This window comes from Callithrix jacchus, chromosome 5, assembly GCF_049354715.1.
Source record: "Callithrix jacchus isolate 240 chromosome 5, calJac240_pri, whole genome shotgun sequence".
Classification (NCBI taxonomy): Eukaryota; Metazoa; Chordata; class Mammalia; order Primates; family Cebidae; genus Callithrix; species Callithrix jacchus.
The window spans coordinates 152,381,014-152,399,987 of record NC_133506.1 but is presented as its reverse complement, the minus strand read 5'-3'; the positions used below and the strand labels follow the sequence as shown (position 1 = coordinate 152,399,987).

General features: G+C 41.9%; 1 protein-coding gene across 20 annotated transcripts in view; it reads left to right on the top strand.

Annotated features, from left to right (window-relative positions):
- The window catches only part of STARD13 (StAR related lipid transfer domain containing 13), a 554,175-nt gene extending 550,965 nt beyond the window's left edge, over nt 1-3,210 (top strand). For all 20 annotated transcript variants that reach the window (XM_078375278.1, XM_008998115.5, XM_078375280.1 and 17 more), the window contains one exon: nt 653-3,210. In XM_078375278.1, coding sequence (XP_078231404.1) covers nt 653-770 — 118 coding nt within the window. In that variant the 3' untranslated portion in view covers nt 771-3,210. The remainder of the gene's footprint in view (nt 1-652) is intronic.
- The last annotated feature ends 15,764 nt before the right edge of the window (nt 3,211-18,974 follow it).

The window sequence follows — 18,974 nt, the reverse complement described above, 5'->3', positions numbered from 1 at the left end:
GGGCTCACTGCAACCTCCACCTCCTGGGCTCAAGTGATCCTCCCTCCTCACCCTCCCAGTAGCTGAGACTACAGGTTTCCACCATCATACTCAGCTAATGTTTTTATAGAGACAGAGCCTTGCCATGTTGGTCGGGCTGGTCTCAAACTCCTGGCCTCAAATGATCTGTCTGCCTTGGCCTCCCTAAGTGCTGGGACTACAGACATGAGCCACTGCCCCCGACTGTGTGCTTCTTTTATGCCTGTCCCCTTTTGCTGCTCCCTCTGAGAGTTCTTTGAGAAGGAACTAACTTGAATCCAATCCCCTCAAGGCATTCATGATGCTAAACCCAGTACTTGGTCTGGGTAGACATAACGGAATTTTCACAGTAAATTCTGGATTTCATCTGAATCTTTTCACTTTACCCTGAGGTGTTGGTATCATTTTAAAGCACCTGATGAGTACTGAAAAGACGGCATGAATACTTGGCAGCCAGGACGTGTTCAAGGCCCCTGATGACAGAATGAGGTCCTGAGCCCCTGGAGGTGGCAGCCCGAGTTGTCTGCAGATGCACTAGTCATCGGGGCCCAAGGGCAGCCCTGTCCACCATGACTAATTGCTCTGATTTGGAAAAATAACTTTCCCACTCCCTTTCTGATTTCTTTCCCTACAGAGGTCACTCCCCAGAATGGTACAGCAAAGGCTTTGGACATCTGTGTGCAGCAGAAGTTGCCAGGATTAGAAACTCTTTCCAGCCCCTCATTGCTGAGGGCCCAGAAACTAAAATCTGAGTTTTCCCCAGTGTGACATCCAACTCAGGGAAGAGGAAACTAAAGTAACACGTATGGAAGGGAGTGTGCACGTGAGAACGCAGGAGAAAGAGGAACTGACGGATGTGGTTAATGCCTAAAAATGGAAACGTTAAGAAGCTGGAATGCTGGAGGTGCAAGAATTTCCAAGAACTTTCCTAGCCTTCCTGGAGATGGCTACATCCCTACTAATATAATTTTAAAATGAGAACATTTATCTATGTTGCTTAAAATTAAATGGATTATTCCTTGCGCATTGCCTAATTTGCTATTTTAAGGCTTCTAAGAAGCGTATACTTAACTGTAAATAAATGTATGTATAGCATATGTACATATGTGTGTATATCTCCATCTTTACTGTATATATGTAAAATACCAATTTTATATAGAATTGTGTGTTTTGAAAAGGATGGTGTCTGACTCAGTGAGTCCCTTCCTCACATAGTTCTTTCCAAGTGGCACTGGGCCCCATCTCTCTACTGTCCTGTAAGCTGTGCAGAACCTGCTGCTAACACCAAGGTGTGAACATGCCCTGATGCCTAACCAAAGATTAGCTAACCAAAGGAAAATAACATTAAAGGGGACTTATGTGTTGATGCTTTGTTTCTGTTATTCAAAAACTGAGAGTAGAGTTCTGGGATGAAGCAGGGAAAGAATACTCCTCCTCGAAGCAAAGCAGTGGGTGAGAAGTCATTACCAAATGTAAGGCTAGATGAGGAGTTGCCACTCAGCCCAATGAGAAGCAATTTCAGTAAGATGTGGACCACTGGAATCAGTGAGAATGACTGAAACAGAAGCAATACTTCCCACTCCCATGCCCACCACTACAGACCCCAAGTCAAGATGAATACGATAGCTTTTACTTATTCACAGCCAAAGGGAGCTCCTGTGTTGCCTCAAGTTTTTATACATTCATTTCATAATGTTGTGAAGTTGTTGTTCTATTTGACCAGTGGCCTATTTGGTCACAGTTAATTGGTATTTTCTCATTGCACTGAATTCAACTCTGGACACCACAACACGAGGGGAGATGATGGCCGTTCCGTTCAAATCCTAGATCATTACAGCTTCAGGGAATTCGTATTTTGCTATGTGTAGGATGTTCTTAAAATGTAATTCATTAAACTTTTGCAATCTGAAAGACAGGGTTTTTAACTAACATAAGACCAAAACTATGTTCTTTGATTAGTTTTAGAAAGTGTAATAGGGTTTATTAATTCTTCTCTGTTTCTTCACTAGCCAGTCCAAGCTACCTATGCATTTGACCCAACCTTATTTATTATTGTACAGACTAAGAAAATTGACTCCCTTTAGCCGACTGCTAATGGATCTAATGTGCTTCTTATTGTAATTCAGCAGCTCTGGAGAGAAAGATAACTTATTGTGTGTTTGATTTCAGGGAGAGAGGTTTTCTTTGGTCATTTATAATAGAGATTGATATGATTTAGCAACTTGTGTTGGAGGAAAAAAAGGAAAAGCAAATGAGTGTTTTCAGGTTTTTGTATTATATGCATTTATATAATGTTTCTGTTAGCAATGTGCAATTATTTTATTGAGAGGAATAAAAATGTTTTCTACGAGTTTGGTATGGTGCAAGGAAAATCATACAGTTTGAATTACGACCTAGAAATTTTTTATTCCCATATCTACAAGAAAGTAACAGCAAATCCGTAATTTGCCATTTGGGCAATGCTTTGTGAGCAAAACAAAGTCACTTCTGCCATAACATCTTAGATATAACCATGTATGCAAGATTATTTTGTATGCATCAGCAAGATCTCTAGTGAAGTTTAATCTAGCTAAACACTGGTCCTGCTCCAGAGACGGGATCCGATGTGTTTGGAAAATGTGATAGGCACACGAGGATGAGTGGCTTTGGATCACCCGGAGAGGCGCTTGTCCAGCTTTCACATGCACACAAATTGCCTGGGGATCTGGTGAAACTGCAGACTCTGCTCCAGGTAATCCGGGCTGGCCTGAGATTCTGCATTTGTGAGGAGTCTCAGGGATGCCTATCCTGCTGGCCTAAAACCACACTTAGAAACAAGGACCTAGAAGATCCCTAAAACAGAATAAAAACAAATGTGATTGTATTTCTGACTCTCCCCCTCTTCAAATTACCTTTTTTCTTTGTGCACAAAGTAATCACACCACCACTGCCTAACAACACGGTGCATCTTTTTAAAAAAAGAAAAAGGGAAAGAAAGGAGAAAACGCATCAAGCTTGTTTGTCAAATACCATAGTATTTTATTCATTGTTATCTTGCCAATGGAAATAAAGTATGATATTGCATTTAAATATTATATTTATACCTCATGTATATTTTTACCTCAATTGTTGGCATCAATCATCAATTGTAAATAAATAATTGCCAGGGCAAATAAATTTATATATATTAAATATTTCCTATTTTCTATAAAATAGATGTTGATTTTCATGCTTCATCTTTAAATGGAAAACGTACTTCATGAGGAAGATTTCTCTCAAGATAGCTTTCCATGACCTTGACTTCCTGGTACCATCTATAGTCAATTCTGTCTTCAAATACAAGGATGTTGTCAATAGACATTCACTGTCAGGCTGGGTGCCTTACCCTGGGTCTAAGGAATTAAAGTGATGGCTGGGGGTTTTTTCTTAAATTTACTTGTCCTTAAATCTGGAAGTTATAAAAACATTCATATTTTTTATCAGGATTTAGTAAACTCTTTAGCTACATTCCATTTTTGTTAAGTAGACAAGAAATCAAGATTTGATGAAGTGACTTACAGCGGTATTACTAGACCATGAAACGTAGCCATAAACAACTCTAAATCTCTTCCCTTCTACCCTTGAACTCTGGGCTTCACTTCTAAATATCAGCGGAGATAGCCCTTAAGAAAGCAGGGGCTCTCAGACATTCCCAGGCACAGGCTTCCAAAGCCACAGAAGCCCAGAAGACCCTGTGTCCCTACAAAAGTTGTCCCAACTCTGCTCTCTGCTTATCTCATGTACACTTTGCCCTGTTACTTTTTGCTTTCACAGTAGGCAAAGGAGGAATTCAGTGGCGCTTTTTCTCTTCTATAATGAAAGAAAAGAATGTGATGGTCATTCCAGCAACCACAGGCTAGGATGTCCTTAGAGTATGGGTCATATGGATTCAAACATGATTCCTGCCAATTACCTTTATCTCATTACTATTTATGTGTCAAAATATATGATGACTGTGTACCCCACAAATATGTACAATTATTATTTGTCAACTAAAAATAATTTTTAAAAGGAAAAAAATTTTTACATTATTCCAAACACTCTTCATGAAATTCTTAGATATAAAACTGTTCTATCTGTGTCTTTGATATTTAGTCACAGAAAAACTGGCCATACATATCTCAGGAAGATAAATGTAAAGGTATAAAACAGACCCCAACCAAATGGAGTGTCACGTTCTGACGCAAAAGCAAAATCAATGTGTGCTGACTGCACAAGGAGTGAAGAAACAAACACCTGACCTTGCAACATTGGTATGTTACAAAGGCATGCAGTTGGAACAACACATGATGTACCATTTTTGACATTCCATAGGCAGACTATATCCTTCGTAGGTTTTCTTAAAGACAGTGTTTACTTTCATTCTAATAATCCCACCCATCAGCCCCCTAGATGTCACCTAGCTTATATCCTTCTGTTACACAGCTGAGGCTCAAAATTCCCAGTAATACTGTATCTCCCTAGAAAACGTGCTTGCATAAGTAAGACTTTATTCACTTAGCACAAGTTTATTCAACAGTGAATAGGAGTGAGACACTAGTAGGTAGAGGTGTTGATACAAAGAAGACATGATGTGAAGCAGAAACTGATGAACAGTCAATTTTCATTATTTGTGGTAGTTCCTTTCTATAAAGTTGTTGTGAACACTGAATTAGTGAATATGGAACCATTGCTCCTAGGGGAAATACAGGATTAGGTTCCTCTGAGCCTCGGGTCACAACATTTTCATCAACCCATCACTATGTAACCTTGTTTTACTGTGTTTGTTTAAGGCACCTTCTTTAATGTATATTTCTTACAAGTTAGTTATTTGTAGTATTTCTTTATAATAAAACCTTAGCAGAGAAGGATTTAACATTTCCCTGATGCTGGGTAACATAACTGTGAGCTTCTTGGACTTTCAGCCTCTCAACAGTGTTCTCTTCACTACACTTTAAAAATCAGTTGTCATTTTATAAATTCATAAATTTAGCTGCCTTTCTGTCCTTTCCATAGCTTCTTCATGCACTATAAATGTCACTTCAGCACTTTCCAGAACAGCTGCATGTACATATTGGTGAACTTCCTTTTCTGGATGTACTATATTGTTGATTTATTAACATTGAACTCACACCAACAGCCCTGTGACTCAGGCATGGATGAAACTCATCTAACACACATGTTTTCTCCATGAGGTATACATACCCCCAGCCTTCTTGTACTTAGGAACATTAGACAGCACTTTAGTGCAACATCTGGGGGCCATTAGAAAAGTGAAATTACCACCCCAAAGCACAAAAATTTGGGGAAAAAAAAATGGCAACTAATAGACTATTAAAAGGGCACATTTATAGTATGTGAGCCAAAAGAAGAAGGCAGTGAGCACGCTGACCTCAGCTGGGAATGTGCATTCACATCAGCAACTCACATTTGTTGACACTCTGAAAATGTTCAAAAATAACCATGAAATCACTGCAAGTATTGATCTGGGGGTTACAAATAAGTATCAATGAGTAGGTGAATTCACAAATGTAGAATCCACAACTAATGAGGAGGATCTATACATACACCACCCAGTGACAGGTCACTCTGAATTCTGCAGAACCCAGGGGAGTCAGAGGACAGGATGTTCTGTCCTCTGTTGGAAGTCCAAGTTGGAAGGGCTTGGACTTTTATCTGTTGAGCAAACCCAAGAGGCAGAGAAGTGAACTCACACTAGTTTGGCTGAAAGAGATTTAAAATGGACTTGGAGCCCATTAAAACAGACTTGAAGTATTAACAGCAAACAGACTTGGACATAAGATAGACTTGGAACATTGCTAGGCACAGGGGCAGGGTTGTAAAGTTAGACCCATCTTTGCCAATGTTCTTCACCCATTTTGTTTTTATATTAGATGTATTAGAGGTGGCTCACCACCTGTCCTTTCTGAGCGGAAACTAATCCATGAAAACTTGCCTTTCTTTTTACTTTATAACCCACTCCTTTCCCCCAATTAATGTAGAATATTTAGGAAAACTTGGCATTCATCTGATTAACTCAGAGAAGATATTTTTAAAACCAGAATAACACCTTTGATGCCATGCATGACCCAGAGAGAACCAGAGAGAATCAGTGTAGGTGTTACATGATCCTAAGATGCCAAGAGCTGATAAGATGAGATTACTGGTGAGATCCCCAAGGACAAACCCCAAATCAGCAGGAAAGGCAGGGTTGCCAGGTTCATGCCTCCCTCTCTTGTTCTCATGCCCATTGGTTGTCATAGGAGGTAGGCTTACCCCAGTGATGAGTGAGTGCTAAGCCTGAAACATTCCTCCCAGCCCGAGGACGTCTTTAATCTGCATAAGCTGGGCTTGAGCTGTCAGTTTGCCTCTGCTCACAACTCCAGCATGGCCGAGACATGGAACGAAAATCCTTCCCATAGGCCAGACTAGTCTATCCTCTCCTGGCTAGCGCAGGCCCCTGAGGGTGCAAAGGAGATGCTTTGGGTTGGTAACCTGAATGACTAGCGGTTATGTTGAGGATGGACGGGCATGATGAAGGAAGGGCAGAGTGATCTGTGAATCCAATTAAAAGACTGTTGTAACAGTCTAGGTGAAAAATGCTATGGGCAAAGAAGTAGATAGCTTTTAAAACATATTTCAGAGCTATAATAGAACTAATAAGATCTATGTACTAGCTTGTTTTGAAAGGGTGAGGGAAAGGAATTACCTCAAAATGACTCTGGATCTTTTAGCTTGGAAAAACTTTGTGGTAAATTATTTAACTGATATAGGGACAAAGAAGAGGAAAAGCAAATTCAGGGGCAGCAGGGCAGGGAGAGAGCCAGGTTAGAAAAGATGGCCAAATGGGCTCTGATCACACAGTGCTTGTGGTGACTATGAACCATCAGGTGGAGATGCCCAGCAGTATCTGGGCGCATAGGTCTGTGATGGTTAATTTTGTGTCAACTTTAGGAGATTATGGGGTGCCCAGGTTAAACGTGGTTTCTGAGTATATCTGTGAAGGTGTTTCCAGATGAGATTAGCATTTGAGTAGACAGAGTCAGTAAAGGATAGTTAATCCTTGAACAACACAGGTTTGAACTGCGTGGGTTCACTTATATGCGGATTTTCTTCAACAAATATATTTTTTAAACTTTCGAAGATTTGTAACAATTTGAAAAAACTCACAGATAAACCATGTAGCCTAGAAATACTTAAAAAGTTAGGTATTCATGAATGCATAAAATATATGTAAACACTAGTCTATGATATCATTTTCTAACATAAAATATATAAAAATATATTATTAAAGGCTATAATTTATCAAAACATGCACACTAACTTACATGGCGCCATTCCCACTTGACAGAAATGTGAACTTAAATATGCAATATTAAATCACAGCTGCATAAAATTAACTTTAGTATATACTGTACTACTGGAATAAATTCAAAGCCACCTCTTGTTGCTATTTCAGTGAGCTCCAGTGTTGCAAGTAACTGCTTAAAGTGCCAATTGATGTTCCTCATCTACCTGTGAGTAGTTTGTCTCTCTGGTAAATTTCTTATCACAATAAAAAGTAATCTTTTGCAGTTCTTAAGTGTTTTTCACTGTGCAATATTGTAAACCTTGACTAACACCAGGGAACCCATATGAAGTACCACTAGTGATGCTGGAAGTGCTCCCAAGAAGCAGAAAAAAGTCATGACATTACAAGAAAAAGTTTAATATCTTGCAGACCATAAATTACGGTCTACAGCTGTGGTTGACCATCATTTGAAGATAAATAAATCCAAGGAGAGGACCATTGTAAAAACATAAAAAAGCAAAGAATGAGAAAGAAAAGGGAGTTTATGAAGCTGTGGCTGCAGTGATACCAGCAGGCATGAAAACCTTAGCACTTTCAGTGAAATATATTTTAATCATGTATTGAAAGCATAGCTTTTATGTGGGTGCAGGATTGCTACAAGAAAGGTATACCTACAGGGTTTAATACAATTTGAAGAAAAATGAAGTTATTATATGATAACTTAAAACAAAATTAAGGCAAAGGATCTAAACCTGGAGAATTTAATGACAGCAAAGGATGGTTTGATAATTTTAGAAAAAGGTTTGGCTTAAAAAAATGTCATGATAATAAGACAAGCAGCTTCTGCTGACCAAGAGGGAGCAGATGAGCTCCCAGAGGTCATTAAGAAAATAATTGAGAAGAAAGGACATCTGCCTGAACAGGTTTTTAATGCAGATGGAAGTGCTCTACTAAGGAGAAAAATACCACAAAGGACATTTATTAATATTATTAAGAAAGGGAAATAAGTGCCAGAATTTAATGCAGGAAGGGATAGGCTAAGTATTGTTTTGTCAAAGGTACTTGGGTTTATGACCAGGATTTCCCATGTCTATAAAGCTGCTAACTTCAAGCCTTGAAGAGAAATGTTAAACATTAACTGCCAGCATTTTGGTTGTAAATAAGGCCTAGTCAAGAAGAACGCTTTTACTGAATTGGTACCACCAATGCTTTGTCCCTAAATCAGAAGTACCTTACTAGGAAGGGATTGCCATTTAAAGTTATTTCAATATTAGACAATGCCCCTGGCCACCCGGAACCCCGTGAGTTCAACACTGAAGGCATCAAAATTTGTCTACTTGCCCCCAAACACAATGTCTCTAATTCAGCCTCTGGATCAGGGGGTCATACGAACCCTTAAGTCTCCTTAAACATTGTACTCTGCAGAAAGGATCATCAATGCTGTAAGAGAAAACCCCTGTAGAGATCATGACAATCTGGAAGTATTACACCATTGACGATGCCCTTGTTGTTCCAGAAAAAGCCATGAAAGACATCAAGCTCAAAACAGTAAATTCCCGCTGGAGAAAACTGTGTCCAGATGTTGTGCAGGATTTCACAGGATTTATGACGGAGCCCATCAAGGAAATCATGAAAGATATTATTAAAATCGAAAACAAAAAGGTGGAGGATGAAGGGTTTCAGAATCTTGGATTTGTTCGAGAGCTAAGAGACACCACATGAGAGGAATTAACAGACGATGACTTGATGGAAAGGAATTAACAAATGATGACTTGATGGCTTCCAAGCCAGATGGTGAGGAAGAAGACACAGAAGCAGCAACAGAAAACAAATTCATACAGACAATCTGGGAGAGACTTCTGCTGATTTAAGACTGCTTTTGACGTCATTTACAAGATGGACCCTTCTATGAAATGGGCACTAAAACTAAAGCAAATGGTGGAACAAAGGCTGACACCATATAGAAACATTTTTTAGAGAAGTGGAAAAGCAAAAAAAAAAAAAATCAAACAAATTATTATGTATGTTCATAAAGTTACACCGCATGTGCCCGCCTCTCCTACCTCCTCTTCCATCTTCACTTCTTTGCCACCCCAAAGACAGCAAGACCAAGCCCTCCTCCTCCTCAGCCTACTCTATGTGAAGATGGCGAGGATGAAGACCTTTTCGATGATCCATTTCCACTAAATGAATAGTAGATATATTTTCTCTTCCTTATAATTTTCTTAACATTTTCTTTTCTCTAGCTTACTTTAAGAATACAGTATATAATACATATAATACAAAATATGTGTTAATTGTCCATTTATGTTATTGGTCAAGCTTCTAGTCAATGGTAGGCTGTCAGTAGTTCAATTTTGGAGAACTCTATATGCAAATTTTCAACTGTGCAGGGGTGTGGATGCCTCCAATGCCCACATTGTTCAAGGGTCAACTGTAAATTACTCTCCCCAGTGTGGCTGGGCAACATCCAAACCACTGAGGGCCCTAGTAGAACAAAGGCAGAGGAAAGAGAACTTTGCCCTTTTATTCTCACTCACTATTTGAGCCAGGATGTCTCATGCCATCTTCTCCTGCCCTCAGCCTGGGATCTATATCACGGGTTTTCCTCGGGCTTCCACACTCAGACCAAATTACCACCCCACCTTTCGTGGGTCTCCAGCAGGTCATGGGACTTCTCAGTCTCCATAATCATGTCAGCTAATTTCTCAAAATAAATCTCCACATTTATGGCCTATTTGTTCTGTTCATCTAGAGAACCCTAACTAATAGAAGATCTGAAACCCAAGGGAGTGATCAGTGCCCAAGGCTGGGGGTGTATCACTTCACTCACTTAAGCGGTGTCATTCCTGCCTCTCCTGACCACATACTTAATGGTCCAGTGATGCCCAGCTACTCCTTCATGTCCCCAGTGACTACACTGACCCGATAGGCTAACGCTGTCACTAGGCTATAGCCTCTTAAGGGCATGGATCGTGCCTTAATTAACTTTGAAATTCCATCCGTTAGGACACTTTCTGCTGCATCATTCTTTAAGTGTTCGTTAAAATGAACCAGTTTGTTAAACTGGACATAACAAAGATAGAAGTTGCAAATGACAGGATTTCACTCTTTTTGTGCCTGAACCGGATTCCACTGCCTGGATATGCATTTTCTTTAGTCATCCATTGACAGAACACTTGGGTTGGTTCCATATCTTGGATATTGTGAATAGTGCTGCAGCAACCATGGGGGTGCAGATGTCTCCTCAAAATGCTGATTTTATTTCCTTTGGATATATACCCAGAGACTGATAGATCACACGGTAGGGATATTTTTAGTTTTCTGAGGAACCTCCACATTGTTTGCGATGATAACTGGACTAATTTACATCCCCACTAACAGTGTAGGAGCATCCATCTTTCTCAGCATCCTTGACAGCATTTGTTATTTTTTTTTTTGATAATAGCCATTTTCACTGAGATGAGATGATATCTCACTGTGGTTTTGATTTGCATTTCCCCGATGATGGGAAGACAAGTATCGCATGTCCTTAATCATATGTGGGAGCTAAAAGGTGGATCTTATGAAAGTAGAGAGTGGAATGGTGGTTGTCAGAGGCTGGGAAGGATGTGGAGAGAGGGAGAGACAAAGAGAAGTTTGTTAATGAGTCTAAAATACATTTAGATAGAATGAATAAGTTCTGGTGTTCAATAGCACAGCAGGGTTACGAGGCTGTAGTTAACAAGACTTTATAGTGTATTTCAAAATTGCTGGAAGAGAAGATTTAGAATGTCTCCAACACAAAGAAGCGACAAATGTTTGAGGTGATGGATGTGCTGATTACCCTTATTTGATCATTATGCATTGTATAAAGGTTTTAAAATACCACCTATAGGCTGGTCATGGTGGCTCATGCCTGTAATCCCAACACTTTGGGAGGCAAAGGCGGGCAGATCACTTGAACTTAGGAGTTCGAGACCAGCCTGGCCAACATGGTGAAACCCTATCTCTACTAAAAATATAAAACTTAGCCAGGTGTGGCGGTCGGCACCTATAATCCCAGCCACCTGGGAGGGTTAGACAGGAGAATTGCTTGAACCTGGGAGGTGGAGGTGGCAGCGAGCAGAGATCACGCCAGTGTGCTCCAGCTTGAGCGACACAGCAAGACTGTCAAAAAAAAAAAAAAATTACTTATACCCCATAAAGAGGTACATTATTATACACTAATAAAAATTTGTTTTAAAATGTTAGAAGCCGTAGAAAGGAACCATACGCCAGGACAATGTGAAGTATACTCTAAAGCTAACAAAATTACTTGTGTTTTGACTACTTCGACCCTCCCCATTGTACAAAAGATGGAGAAATAGCTTGATATGGTTTGGATATTTGTCCGTCCCCTCCAGATCTCATGTCGAAATGTAATCCCCAGGGTTGGAAGTAGGGCGTGAGGGTAAGTGTTTGGGTCATGGGGCAGCTCCCTCATGAGCGGCTTGGTGCACTCCTCACAGTAATGAGTGGGTTCTCACTCTGACTTCACATGAAATCTGGTTGTTTAAAAGTGTGTGGCACCTCCCCTGTCTCTGTTTTGCTCCCTCTGTCTTGCTTCCATTCTTGCCATGTGATACGACACCCCATGATTGGATGCTTCGTGCGGCCCTCACCACCCTTCTTTTTTTTTTTTTTTTTTTTTTGAGACAGAGTTGCTCTTGTTGCCCAGTCTGGAGTGCTATGGCATGATCTCAGTTCATTGCAACCTCTGCCTCCCGGGTTCAAGTGATTCTCCTGCTTCAGCCTCCTGAGTAGCTGGGATTACAGGCATGCGCCGTCACGCCCAGCTAATTTTGTATTTTTAGTAGAGATGGGGTTCTCCATGTTGGTTGGGCTGGTCTCAAACTCCCGACCTCAGGTGATCCGCCCACCTCAGCCTCCCGGGTGTGAGCCACTGTGCCCCACCAACTTCTTTTCTTTAGAAATTACCCCATCTCAGGTATTTCTTTATGGCAACACAAGAATGGACCAACACATAGCTGGTCTAAAAAGTTAACTGTGACTGTTTCTGAAATTAGCACATGCTGACCACGTGTTTACAACAAATAGGACCATTTGTTTCCTTCATGCTTTCAATAAATATGTATGAAGCACTCATTATGTCCTAGATACTTATCTTCGGCATTCAGTGAATAAAACAGACAAAACTCCCTGTCCTCATGGAGCTATGATCTAGTGGAGAAAGCAGTAAAAAAAAAAAAGTAAATAATTGACCAGGTAAGTTCTATAGGAAAACCAAAACAAAAGGAAAGAGATGGGCATTGGGAGATTTGCCGTTTTGGGTAGGATGGTCAGGAAACACCCTATGGAGATTCCATTCCAAACAACACACTGTCTGGGCTTTCATTTCCTTCCATTCCACTCAAATTGCTAAAACTACACTGGTGCGAATTATCAGTTAATCAATTTGCTGATCACCTATGTCTTGTGAAGAAAAAGAGGTTCAGCAGCTTAGACAACGAGTCCTCTGAGAACCGTCCGTGCTGATGAAGGTTGGCCACATCTTCCCAGGCCACTACAGTTCATTTTTATGCCTAATGATAATGGGGCAAGTCCTTGGTTGTCCTGATTTCCAGAAATTAGCATGTCCCACTGGCCCGCAGATAATTCAGAGAGTTCTCAAGATGAGCCTTTCTCTGTGCCCAGGAGCTGGCCCTGTGGCTCAGCTTTAAGGTCCTCATCACCCACCCCTCACTGACGCCGCTGGCTGCCAATGACCCCGTCAGCTCACCGCCTACTGGACATACCTCCCTTCTGCTCTCTCATCACCAACCAGGCTTTGAGAGGAGACCTGGTTCTCCCCTTGGCATCACTATGGAGCCGGTCCGAGTTTAGGTAGGTATGTTAAATCCTCACTGGTAAGAAGTAGAAGTGGAACATAACTTTAAGCTGCTAATAAAGGTGGCCCCTCTTCAAGCCCATTCATCCAAACTTGGCCTTGGAGGCTCTTACCTACCTATCCAGCCTGCCCTGCCATCCCCTCTATCTGCCCCTCCTCCATGCTGGAAAGAAGTCAACATCTTCATCTCAAAGCAAGGGCCCTAGTGATCCCAAGCCCACCTCACTCTAAGGGAGAGTCCCCCCACATCTTCATAATGTGAGAAACCTAATATGATGGCAGGAAAAATGTACCAATTCACCTTGGGAGAAGAGCTACTTCCATCTACTTATCTATAGGGTGTGGCTGGACCCTCTGATTCCAGCCATAGTCACACAATGGACTTGCGCTGATTCATTTTCCTAAATCCAATTATCTTAAAGGAAACACCACCCTGTGGTTTCCTACGAGCATAGCTGGAAAGTCAGCCCCCAGCAGCCCTGCAAAAGGGGTTATGCACATGGCTTCACTGCCTTCCTTTCTGGGACCTTATCCTCCCAGCAAGGTGAAGCAAGTTTCTCTTTTGTGCCACCCTGTTTCAGAACCCTGTCCCTGGGTGTCTCAGTCATCCCACCTGCTGAAATGCTGAATGATGACATTTTAATATGAATGAGTTTCAGCCAGAACTACTCCACTACATATTTGCATAATTAAGCCTTTTATCTCTTTATTGGGAATCAGAGGCTTTGTCTCTGGTTCCATGGATTTCAAGCATCAGCAGGTAGGTGGGAGCTATTTTTGGAACAAAGAAGAGCCTGGAATTACAGGACCGCATACAAAAGCCTAAACCTGAGAGTTGACCTGACCTTGTCTTCTAAAATGATGGGGCTGGGCAGAAGGGTTTCTGCCTGCGCCTGTCCCTCCTCCTGGGACGGTGGGGGGCTGCACATTTCCAGGACTGTCTGGGGAGGAGAGATTTGTCTTGCATTCAGAAGAGCTCTTCCTGGCAGCCTTGCTGACAACCCTTCCTTCACCTTGTTCCTCATCTCGTATTCCCTTAAAACTATCCAAATCTCACCTTTTCTTCTAGAAAAATCCCTAATCCTTTGTTTTTCAGGTTTCCGAGCCCATCAAGCATTTACTGAAGAAATTCCCAAGATTGCGTTTGGTATCCATTTTGAGAGAATACCGTAATGCATAGTTTTGCCAGAAACTTCCTGCCCAAGGAAGACCCCAGAGGACGTCCACATTACCTGCCCGAGGCGAGAGCCCAGCGAGAAGGGAACACATCTCTAAACAGACACTAGTTGAAGTTGTTGTATGAGGAAGCACCCAACCAGGATACACTGGACAAAACTAAAGGGCAACTGGACTTTTGTGCTATTGCTTGGCTTTCCTTGTGGTCCTCCATTTTCTCTGCTGCCACCTCATCTACAGGCAAAGATAAAAGGAAACAAGCCTAACAATCAATCCTACAATGAGTAGTTAGAAGCCACAGATAAAAAGCCCTGTTTTCCCTGAAGATGGGCAATTCAAAGTTACTTGGGAGAAATACACTACCCAGTCATCTGAAATTAAATATGTTCTCTAAAGAGCAGCCACTAGCGGGATATACCATCATTCCTCACTGGGCCCTGCTGGAGCCTCTTTTCCTCCATGGAAAATTCATTGGTGGAGTGCCATGCCTGCTTGCTGCTGGTGGGATTTTCTTATTGTCCACAGTATGCAAGTATTCCTCAGCCCTGGCTCTCTCGGAAGAGGGGTCTGAACTCCCTAAGTTGGTGAGGCTGAGTTTGGGGTGGTACATGAAAGAAACACAGGCTCCAAAATCATGTTTCTCCTCTAGAACCACATGAAACAGAATGCTCAACTCAAAAGAAACTGGAAGTGGCAAAGGAGGGCACATTTTTATTTAGTTTTCTGCCAGTTTTCAGGGATTGCGTAGTATACTATGGCATGCACACAACACCTAAGACATCAGCCAGCGCAATGCCAACATCAAACCAGCTATGTGGCATTTCACACAAAATGCAGCCATTGTCTGACTGCATTGCTTACTTTTCAGAAGGCTGTGTGGCTGTCCTAATCTTCCCCATAAATCTCAAAGTTCGTATTTTTAAGTTCTTTAGTCCTCATAACTAGAGTACTGTTCAGGGCTCAGATTATTGCAAAGCAGACATCAAGCAGGATACTTTTGCATAAAACGAAGGGATTTTAAACAATAGTACACATAGCAACCGCTGCTGCTTGGTAGAACTGAATGGGAATGGGAGAGGGGCCTTCCTCCTCTGAGAAGATAGAAAAACACTGTAATTTTTATTCAAGGCATTGGGAATAGAAAACAAACAGCTCGTCATGTTCCCACATTCCATAGTCAAGATGTTCTGCAGAGATTGGAACTAAACTGCTCAAAGTGACATCAGGAGCTATGCAAATCAGGAGGAGAGCCTCTCTGGGGCTGTAAATCTCAGGATAGGGTTAAGGTCACAATCCCACAACAAGGGAGTTCAGAACCCTCTTCCGAGAGAGCCAGGGCTGAGGAATACTTGCATGCTGCTGGACAATAAGAAAATCCCACCAGCAGCAAGCAGGCATGGCACTCCACCAATGAATTTTCCAAATGGAAGCCTGTGGCTCAGTGAGGGAGAACCGCGGTAAACCAGAACTTCAGACCTAGTATGTTTGTACAATTAGGGGAATCTGTTGAGGCCCTGAATGTTATCTGCTCTTTGTCTTCCTGCCTTGGATCATTACCTACCTAATCTTTCCCATAAATCTCAAAGTTTGTATTTTTAAGTCCTCTAGTCTTAAAAATTTGGAACAAAATCCCCATTAAGGAAACAGTGAGCAGACAGCAACAATTCCATGCTGATATGGTCTGGCTCTGTGTCCCCACCCAAATCTCATCTTGAATTGTAATCCCCCCGTGTTGGGGGAGAGACCCTGTGGGAGGTGATTGAATCATGGGGGTGATTCCCCTGTGCTGTTCTTGGGATAGCAAGTGAGTTCTCATGAGATCTGATGGTTTTGTGAGGGACTTTTTCCCCTATTTGCTCTGCATTCCTCTTTCTACCCTCGAATGTCCTACATTCTTTGAATGTAGAACAAAACTTAATGGTTAAGAGGATGTGGCATTTTAAAACTATGTCCAAAAGTTATTTGATGATCTTCCTTTCAAGAGGTGGGGCTTAGTTTTCCTTCCCTTAAGTGTGGGCCATATCTAGTGACTTGCCTTAACAATAGAATGTGGCAGAAATAAGTGAGAGTAATTCTCAGGGTGGGTTTTCATTTCTCTTGGTTGGATACCTAGGAGTAGAATGATTGGACCATATGGTACATTTTTGCTTAACTTTTTAAAGAACCACCAAACTATTTTCCAAAGTGGCTGCATTATTTTACACTCCCTCCAGCAATGTGTGAGGATTCCAGTGTCTCCAAATCCGCCCCAACTCGTGTTATTGTCAGTCTTCTGGATTAGAGCCTCTCAGGAGTGTGAAGTGGCTTCTCAACATCATTCACAGTTCCAAACTTTAAGCAAAAATAAAAGTTCCAAGTGATCACATTAAATGGTAGAATTCAGTTAACTCAAGTTCTGGTTCTTCCTCTTCACAGTCACTACGTTGTCCCTGTTTATTTCAAAGTGACAGTTTTAAAAATTACAGGGATTGGAAACTGGAATTGAATTATGCCCCAAAAAATAGAATAATTCCAAACTCTGACTTACTCTGAGTCTTACTTACTCTTGAAACAAACCCGTATAGCTGAATCTGCTTGTGTCACAGACTGACTGTAAGGAGGTGGTTCTCCAAATTGAGCTCCTTGTTGTCTCTTGAAATGTTTATTAATCAATAATATAATATGCTCATTTGAAGTTTGCATGTATTCTATCACAACTCAGCAGTGACTGTGGCAGTTCATTACAACCTAGGCCAATAAAATATTTTACTGGAGAAGAATAATTTATCACTAAATTATTTAGAATTGCCAGCTCATGGTGATAATAAAAGGCAGTTCAAAGTTTAGTTAGAGTTCTCACATTTTTAAATGATCTCAGGTGATGCAATAATGAACCCTTCCTGCTCACGCCCCAGGCAGATGCTTCCACCCTCTTTGTGGTACCCAGCCAAGGACTATCCCCTCACTCCTGGAGGAAGCTGTGAGCATGTGGGAAATCTGTGGCTTTTTACCAACTGGTATATTTTTTAAACCTGGGGAATTGCAGCGGTTTATTAATAGCCTTCATAAATCGCCAGGGGACACTGGCCATTGGCAAGTGGTTTCTTATAAAGCAAGGAGGGGAGACGAAGAGCATCTTCCTGCTCTTGCATCCTAGACCCTCTCCTGAAATCCACTTGGGGCTGGGTTTATGCTTATTTGTGCTCTATCTTATTTTTATAGATTCCCCCTGTGGATGAAGAAGAGAATGTGCTAAATGAACACAACTTCAGTGTGATCTGATCATCAATATACTTAACCACGGGGAACAAAAGAGAGGAAAGTGAGTGGTACTGACCGGGGTAGGGTCGGGGACACTAGGGCACCCCTCATATGTAAGCATGCAAAGGCAGTAAACCTTTGAGAGGCACACATGGGGCTGAGCAAAAAAGTGCAGTTACCTTGAAATGACAGGACAGCTCCCAGTTCAGAATGACGAGAAGTTGGTTCCAGAAAACCACAAAGAATGTTCTGCCACAGGGGCAGCTGTTCAGTCTTGGAACCGCAGGAAAGGACAAGAGGTGAAAGTTGGAAATGCCCAACTGAGACCTGCCAGGAAAGAGAGGACGTGGGTCATGGGCTTCCGGAGCCTGGTTCTCTTGTCCGTGCAGCCCTCTGGAGAGACAGAGGCCACAGACATCTCACCTTTGCTTCATTTAATTCTGTTCTGTGCTCACTGGGCAACCATCTGATTACGATTTTGTTCCCACACTGGGAGGCTCATAGAAAGAAAATGTGCATGCAGGCTCAGACACTGTTTCTGGACCTCAGAGCAGAGCAGCGCAGCAGGCATAGGCGGGGCGGAGAGGCTTGGGAGGTAGAAAGATGAACTAAACAAGGGCCCCCATAGATGGGGCTTCCAGGTCACAGAAAGCCTTCTTCCAGCCCCACCTCCACCCCAGCGCCTCCCTCCGAGTCATCAGGTAATACCTCAGCCAGGTCAAAAGTACTTTTAAAAGCTGCCTCTTCCCAACTATGTTGAACATTTGCATGATTGGACATTCTCGAAAAAAAGAGCTCATAAGGAAGGCAGAGTCCTCAAGAATGGACATCCCAGGGCACACGCCAATGCCCAGCAGAGGGACTCATGAACACGAGTCCTGGTGGAAACCACAACCCTAAAATCCAGCTGTTTGCAAAGAACATGTGCTCAGAGCATCATTGTGCAAATTAAAATTGTGGCGGCCTTTCTTCTTATTGGTGCGTTAACATCTCTGAAATTTAGATGAAGAAGGAGGTCACACAAAGTGGCGAAATTCGCCAGGGAGTCTATTGCTGTTACGGTTTAATGTGGCCATTCTCCCAGAAATTCCTTCCCCAGAATCACCCAGCTCTGCAGGAACAGAACTGTTCTGAGCAGCATGCTAAGCGCAGATTCTGAGAAGCCTGAAACCTCAAAAAGACAGTTTTTATTTTAGGGGACAAACTATGAAAGGTTTCTTCTGAGATGTTTCATCTTGAACCTCCACTCTTCCGCATTAAGTCAAAATCAAAGTGACTCAATGAATCATTTTCTGTTCCCAATACCACAAGGAAGTTCATCTCGATATAAAGGCAGGCAAGGAGGAAGCGTGACAGGCGTTTGGTATGAGAGCATTTGTAGAA